The 8,584-nt window shown below is 31.6% G+C and overlaps 2 protein-coding genes across 2 annotated transcripts; one reads left to right on the top strand and one right to left on the bottom strand.

Annotated features, from left to right (window-relative positions):
* The first annotated feature begins 3,748 nt into the window (after positions 1-3,748).
* On the top strand, positions 3,749-5,843 carry LOC109013554 (secoisolariciresinol dehydrogenase-like). The gene is made up of 2 exons (XM_018995701.2): positions 3,749-3,884; positions 4,854-5,843. The coding sequence occupies exons 1-2, from the start codon at positions 3,847-3,849 to the stop codon at positions 5,641-5,643; spliced, it is 828 nt and encodes a 275-aa protein (XP_018851246.1). The 5' UTR covers positions 3,749-3,846; the 3' UTR covers positions 5,644-5,843.
* Positions 5,844-6,101: 258 nt separating this feature from the next.
* Positions 6,102-7,721, bottom strand: LOC109013555 (tropinone reductase-like 1). The gene is made up of 2 exons (XM_018995702.2): positions 7,508-7,721; positions 6,102-7,285 (listed from the first exon to the last, which is right to left on the bottom strand). The coding sequence occupies exons 1-2, from the start codon at positions 7,516-7,518 to the stop codon at positions 6,490-6,492; spliced, it is 807 nt and encodes a 268-aa protein (XP_018851247.1). The 5' UTR covers positions 7,519-7,721; the 3' UTR covers positions 6,102-6,489.
* Positions 7,722-8,584: the final 863 nt, after the last annotated feature.

Raw genomic sequence — 8,584 nt, 5'->3', positions numbered from 1 at the left:
TTGAATACAATACCATCTTTAAACACAACACCAACGAAGTCACAAACACAGTATTAAACACAAAAATAATAACTCAAAAAGAGAAAATTCCATGAGATAATTTTGTTTTTTAGAATTTTTTTTAGATGATTTTTACAATACACTCACTATTTATATTAGGTTGTATATATTGTATATTTTGTTTGATTTGTGACAAAAATCATTTCTGTTAAATTTGTCCAAAACATTTGAGTTATTGTATATATTATTACCGACTGATCGCATAGCATGCAGCAAATGTCTGCTCGTTTGAGAGTCAATAAAATAAATGTTAGTCTTTAATTTAAATGGTCTTAGCGGCAATTGGAATCGTTTTAATTAATTCATATTTAATAAATCAGTTGGTAACAATTATTTTTTAATATATCAAAGAAATCCAACTTGATGAGGTGACCTCGATCGGGGTTCCTGGTCAAAGTGCATGCATGAGACTCCCAATTCGTAAGGAAATAAAGTCTTGCATGCGGAAGTTTATTAATTAGTTAGTATCTTATAAATAATCTCATGAACTGGAAGTCGGGACCGTTGGCAATATGGCCGGAGCGCCGGTGTACACCCACGAACTAGATCTAGATACTCTAATGAACAGTCTAAATATTGCTGTAAAGAACTCTATATATAACCTGATCATGATTCAGCGTGCATGAAACTGACTAATTATAAGTTGCGGTTTGAATATTGTATTTATTATCAAATTATATGAATTGAGATCAAAGTTAAATAAAATATTATTATAATATTATTTATTATTATTTTAACATTTAAAAAATTTAAATTATTAATTATATTTTATATAAAAATTTAAAATAATTAAATGAGATGAAATAAAACGAAATATTTTTTATATTCAAATGAGACAATTGTCTGCATTCTTTTGATAAGATATTGGTGAATCATTAAAGAAAAAAATTAAAAGTTCCGTAGTCAAATAATCAGTTCGTCCAGATGACATGCATCTTTACTGATCTATTCAAATTAAGTGGTTAATAATTAATTAAGAAAACCCTGTAACCTTGAAAAACACATAAAGATTCAACACAGATTGGTTGGCCATTTGCATTCCTTTTACAGATGCATGAATCTGTCCGATAGAATAAATATAAAGAGTTTTTTTTTTTTTTTTTAACCGAGATTGTTTTTACAATGAGATTGTTTTTATGATGGCTGATAGATGGAAATTTTATAGATAACGGGCAAATTGACAAATTTCGTTAATTTTAACAGAAAACAATAAAAAACCGTTAAATTAATAATATCTGTTAAATAGACACTTATATATTGCGCGTGCGTGTTCATAATGACTCTCCAACTTGATGTGTGTGCGCATAATTGCTTTGCAGAGAAAGCATAAAAAATAAAATATATATATATAACTCTATTAAAACAAAATGATAATCCCAAAGTGTAGAATATATTACTTTAAACATTTAGAATGAAATACTATTAATTAAAACTTTTAAACATTTTAATATATATTTATATATTTTCAAAGTTTTTAATACTATTTTAAAGATGGTTTGGTTAAAATATTGCAATAAAATAAAATGAGATAAAATTATTGAAATATCTGACTATCTAAATAATAGATTTCACAACTTAGTAATCATAAGTACCAAAATTTTATAAACAGAATCACAACAGTAAAATGTCATCAATGAGGTTATATAGTTATCTAGTAAAATATAATACAAAGCTAAAATATATAGGAAAAAAGAGAAATAAATCTCATTTGACTCAAAACATGCTATTAAATACCATAATAATAGATTTCACAACTTAGTAATCATAAGTACCAAAATTTTATAAACAGAATCACAACAGTAAAATATCATCAATGAGGTTATATAGTTATCTAGTAAAATATAATACAAAGCTAAAATATATAGGAAAAAAGAGAAATAAATCTCATTTGACTCAAAACATGCTATTAAATACCATAATCTTGATGATTCAAACTCAATCATCTTGATGATGCAAACTCAATCATCTTGTTAAAGTACTGATTATAGTAGTTAATTTGTTTGTTAAAGTTCTTTTATAATATTCTATTAATTATATTACTTGTATAAAAGTTGAAGTAATATTTTTTAAGCTATATATGCCATTAATTATTTTTACAAATTTTATAAAAAAATATATTATTTTTATAAAATAATTATTTAATCTAACTAGACAAACGTACTTTACACATTACTTTGACCTAGTTATATATATATATATAAAGAGATATATATATATATATATATAGAAGAAATGCAGATGGATAGATACATTATATTTATTTATTTATACCTAACCAAATATTCCCAAAAGCTACCGAATTTTGATGCCCATCTCTTATCTCTGTCTATATTTCAACCCAACTTTATTAATATATTATATATATATTTATAGAAGAAATGCAGATGGATAGATACATTATATTTATTTATTTATACCTAACCAAAGATTCCCAAAAGCTTCCGAATTTTGATGCCTATCTCTTATCTCTGTCTATATTACAACCCAACTTTATTAATATAGACAAACTGTATTTATCCCAACTCCTAAAACTTCATGAAGTGGTTTGGATTATTGAAATGGATTGAGAAAATTTATGAATAATATAATAAAAATTAAATTATTTATTATATTTTATATAAAAATTTAAAAAAATTATGATAATAAAATAAAATAAATTAAAATAAATTACGAATACAAAGGAGAACTTGCTACCGGCCATCCAACCAACAAAAACTCTGATTCCAACACTCTTCACATCCCAAGGCCAAAGCCTTGCGTGGCATCTCACCACCCAATATTATTATAAATCAAAAAATCTATTCAATCTCCTACTATTCACACAACCTTCACACTCTACATTATTTTTATTTTTTATTTTTTTTTATTAAATATTTATTATATAAATAATGAATAAAAAATTTGAAATAATTTAAAAAGAATAAACTCAAAAAAAAATTTAAAAAAATATTAAAAATATTAAAAATTTAAAAAAATGTGAAGTGTGGAGTGTGGTGGAGATTGTGTAGCAAAGCTCATTATAAATAGCACGCGAAAGTCTGTAGCATGTGACTCGTGAATAGAAAACTTTATATAAATTTTGTGAAAATTATGTTTGGCATCATGAGTTTGTCTCCTCAAAATTATCGTTTGAATATTTTATTTAGTTAAGATAATTATTAGTGAAATAATATATTTTTTATTTTTAAAAAAATTTAAAAATATTTTAAAAAATATATAATTACACTGATGATAAATTTAAAGGGACAAACTTATAAAGCTAAGTAGAAACACCCTTAATAAAAATAAGAATTACCTGCCTAATAACCATTGTCAGACTCCCCGGCCTTCCAAAGGTGACCATGCCAGACTTTATATAAATATCAAGGTTAAAAATTAGTTTTTCTTAAGAAGAAAAGAAGAGAATGAAGAGAATATCCAGTGATAATGGTTCTAGAGGTGCCTTCTTGGTTAATTTGATCATATTTTTATGGGTTAATACCTCAAAATTAAATTAAATCTTATATTTTTTAATTTTTTTGTAATTTTAATAAAAATAAAATTGATAAATCCATTAATAAACTCCTGATGGTTCATGTCTTGTCGGTACCAGTACTTTTCTATTTAACAAGCACGTGGGCTCCACTACAAAATTTTTTCCACACCGTGCTTCATTTTTGTCAATGGTCATCGTGGTGGCGTACACGGTACATACACCTGCCGGCTGCGTGAATTCCCAAAGCTGCAAAATTCTCGTCAATAAATAGGGGTTTCGCTCCCCTTGGATACACACAACACTCTGTCGCAATGGCCTCTGTTTCAACCGTCTCCGAAGTGCCAAGAAGGTCAGTAGAATAGAATATATATGCTCATGAATCAAGTTTCACTCCTCCGTTGTGTGCGTTTCATGTTTTTGCTAAGCGCTTAAAAGCTTCCTTTTGCCATTATTTACCGAAACGATCTGCAAACATATTCATATGCTTAGTACAGACGACGTTGGGACATATGAATACTTTTACTTAGCATTTCACGCACCAGTACATCTTTTTTAAATTTTTTTTCTATAATAATTATGTAGTGTATGAATAATAAGGAGAATAAATCTATTAATTTAACAGAAATAAAATTAAATTAAATTAGAAATATGTGTGATGTATGGTGGAGGAGAATGAATAGGCTTTTAAGATAAGTAGCGATTTCACACTCTTGCATCCTATTTTACTTTATTTTTGTTGAATTTTTTTCATAGGTTTTTCTTTGTAGGAAGGCATGCTCTGTTTCATTGAGGCTATTTTTCTTTTTCATATTTTTTGTTATAGGGGAATTCATTTAATTTGATGTTATTGTATTTTCCACTTGGGCTAAATTATAATCGAAAAAAATACATTAAATTATAATTTTGGAATGGTTATTTTAGAAAGTTGGAATTTAATTTGATTATCAGAATTCAGAAGCATTTGGAATTTTGGAGGTCTATGCGAGGATAAAGTACTCAACGTTCATTTCAAGTTCGATCGAGACCTGTCAAAAATAAATGAAAAAGATTAACGACATTTCAACTAGCAATCGTATTTTCAAGGCCATTGTTAATTTTGATATAAAGTACTAATTAATGGTATATATATATACAACATCGTTTTTATAATTTTTTTTAATAATCCCGTTTTATATAGAAGAGAGTAATGTGAAATATAAAAACTTAAATAAAAATTTAATATTAATTTATTGTAAAATGTTTTGCATATTTATGAATATCATTATTCTTCGATTTATGACTTATAAGAGAGTGCTGCAATTATGACCATATTGTGTAGGCTAGAGGGAAAGGTGGCACTGATAACTGGAGGAGCCAGCGGCATTGGTGAATGCACTGCCAAAGTCTTCGTACAACATGGAGCCCGTGTGGTTGTCGCCGACATCCAAGATGAACTGGGCCATGAACTAATCCAGGCTTTGGGACCTTCAAACTCACTCTACGTCCACTGCGATGTCACCGATGAATCCCAAATTAAAAATGCTGTTGAAAAAGCTGTGGCAACCTATGGAAAGCTAGACATCATGTTCAACAATGCCGGCATTGCTGACGAGAACAAGGCTCGCATCATCGATAACGAGAAGTCTGATTTTGAGCGCGTTCTTAGTATCAATGTGACCGGAGTTTTCCTCGGCATCAAGCATGCGGCGCAGGCCATGATTCCAGTCCGTAGCGGCTGCATCATTTCGACTGCTAGCGTGAGCTCGTATCTAGGAGGCGCAGCTTCACATGCATATGCATGCTCAAAGCATGCTGTCTTAGGCCTTACCAAAAATGCAGCGGTTGAGCTGGGGCAGTTTGGCATTAGGGTCAATTGCTTGTCACCGTATGCGATCGTGACACCTTTGGCAAGGAAATTTGTTGGGCTTGAGGACGAGGCGCTTCAGAATTATGTGAATTCGATTGCCAATCTGAAGGGTGTGACCCTTAAGGCAGAAGATGTAGCAAATGCTGCTCTTTATTTAGCAAGTGATGAATCGAGGTACGTGAGTGGACACAATCTCCTCATAGACGGTGGCTTCAGCATTGTTAACCCATCATTGTGCATGTTTCAGTACCCCGATCCATGATCATATAAATCCGCTAAGTACTTCCCTTTTTGAGCCTAAAAATCCTACATTATGATGATGAAGATGATGATAGCGGTCTTTTCCCTCTCTCCCTGTGGATTGGACATAATAATGAGCGTGAAATATAATAACAAATGTCTTTTAATTGCTAGTACGTTGATCATTACATGAGAATGAAAACTTCAATTTTCAAGGAAGCCCATCTGTGTTTTGCCTATGATTTTATTATTTGTCTCTCATTTTTGTCTTCATCCAACTAATTTACATGATCTGCTCCAAACTCAGATTTCTTATTTTCTTATAGAAAACTGCCCAAGGCTATATTTATAATAATATAACACGTTGAAACATCATCACGTACGTAGCCTAAATGGTTAAGTACTATACCTAAGAGTTTGCGTCCAATTATATTATCTTAACTAATAAAAACATCATTACAATAACCAAGATACAAAATTAAAGAAATAGAGATTGATCCCAACAAACATCCCATGCAATATCCATATTGAAAAAGGATGACCATTAAGATATGGTTTTTACACCAATTCTATAGATGGCCGAGTAGTACTGCTAATTTATTGGAAAGTTTATCAAGTACAGTACTGGAATACATGACAACAAAATATAAAAAGGAGACCGACAACGTCTACTGCTCTTAGGATCGATCATGCCACTGACCCTGGTTGCTCAGCTTTGTGCTCCCCCCGCCTGAGAAAAGCCAGCAAAAAAGACCTGTGGGCTGACGCCTATATAGGCCGGGAACGCCTTTTTATTTTCAGTATATAGCAAAGTGAGAAATTCAACTTTTCCATAAAACAAGCACCAACATTAACTCAATAGAAGAAGCTAATTTCCTAATTGCTTAGTTATAAAGGTCATCAAGGTAGGATTCACCACACTATACCCTCCATCCACCAGAAGGTTGAGACCACACACATAATTTGCATCATCACTAGCCAAGTAGAGTGCAGCCTTTGCCACACCTTCTGCCTTTAGCACTTGACCCTTCAATAAACTAGTATCACTCAATGCCATTTCAAGGTTGCGGGAATCAGCTTCACTCGTGGTACCTGTCAAACCTGTATTTACCACAGCATAAGGAGACACACAATTTACTCTTATACCATGTTGTCCAAGCTCTACTGCCAAGTTCCTACATAGCCCCAAAAGTCCACATTTTGATGCTGCATAAGCATGGCTCGATATTCCTGCAATTGCTGTTGTAGCACTTGTCGTGAATATTATGCTACCCTTGCGCTGTGGTATCATGACCCTTGCAGCATGTTTGGCGCATAAGAAAGCACCCACCAAATTAACACCAAGAACTCTCTCCACATCTGACTTTGTGCAATCCAGGATTCTCGCAACGACTCCGTCTACGATGCCGGCGTTGCTATACATTATATCAAGCTGTCCATGTTTAGCTATGGTGGTGTCAATAAGATTGCGAATGTCATCTTCATTCGACACATTGCAATGGATGTAGCTGACATTTTCTCCTATCTTGTCGGCGAGGTCTTGGCCTAGCTTGTCTTGTATATCAGCAATGACGACCTTGGCACCATGTTCATGGAAGAGTTGGACTGCGCTTGCTCCGATCCCGCTTGCACCTCCAGTGATAATTGCCACTTTGCCATCTAGCCTGAAGATGGATTAATGCATCTTATTGCCGTTTACAGACTATATTGAAATAATCAATAAATATTAAATACTAATATTGCCACAAAATTCCATGTTCAAAATCATCTGATTTTTACTTCAAAGCGAAACATGGGAAACATACGCAGATTAAAATTAAAAGAAAGAAAAGTGTTACAAATATAAAAAGATTACGTCTCACTAAGTGAAACACAGAATTGCTAACCTTTTTGCCATTGTTCTGGTAGAGAGGGGGAAGAGAGACCTACAGGATTATCTATCTCACTGTATTCTCTTTTGCCATTGTCTGTCCTTCAATTTATATTCTCTTCACAATAAACGGCCGAGGAAAAAGATGTGTGCTACAGGCCCACAAGCAGCCATAGGCCGAGTATTCCATTTTTTTTGTTTTTTCTCCCATGTAATAAGTGCTATTCGATAGGGACATTAAAATCAGAAGTGCAAGAAATAAGAAGAGCAGTGCTAGAGCCACAGCTGGTGGCTATCGCTGGCTCTAGTATGTGATTAAAGAAGTATTTTTTAATGATATAATAAATTTTTTTATTTTTTTAAAATATTAAAAATTATTAAAAAAATTTATATAAAAAATTAAAAATATATATATAAAAAAATACATATTAATACCAGCGGTAACTCCAGCGAAAACCGAAAGTGGGACGCTTAAGAATATATACAACCTTGCTTAATTCGCCTTTCAACAAGTGGGTAATATTGGCTTTCATTATTCTTTAATTAAAGTCTAGTCTGCACTTTTTTCGGCTTGGATGGGCTGCATTAATGTTGACTTGATTTCACTAGACAGACAGATGCTACTTCCATATATAGGTTTCGCACATGTACACGTACGTTAATGCGGCCGTCAACGATTCCAAAAAAAAAAAAATTGTGGCCGTCATTCAAATTTTTTTTTTTTTTAAGCAAGTAGTTTTATATAGATATCAGCATAAAAACAGAGTATCAAGTCTAATAATTATTCATGACTAATAGGTGGATCTTTTTTACTATAAAAATTCAGTAAGTACTGGGGAATTTAGATTAAGGGAATATTGCCCAAAACTTGCGTTATGTGACCATCATTCTACCACATAATCGAGATTATAACTGCAACACATCCCCTTAATTAGCTAGTTTCTTTTTAAGAAAAACTGTCATAATTTATCATAAAAACTTACATCTATAATTGACCTTATATATTTTGAGATGTTTTCATATCAAACATGATATTATAAACCAAAATAATGTATTTGAAGTTCTATCAATACACTATTTCTTTTTATGACTA

The sequence above is a fragment of the Juglans regia genome, chromosome 4, assembly GCF_001411555.2.
Source record: "Juglans regia cultivar Chandler chromosome 4, Walnut 2.0, whole genome shotgun sequence".
Taxonomy (NCBI): Eukaryota; Viridiplantae; Streptophyta; class Magnoliopsida; order Fagales; family Juglandaceae; genus Juglans; species Juglans regia.
The sequence above is the reverse complement of the archived record's forward strand: the minus strand, read 5'-3'. Positions and strand labels throughout refer to the sequence as shown.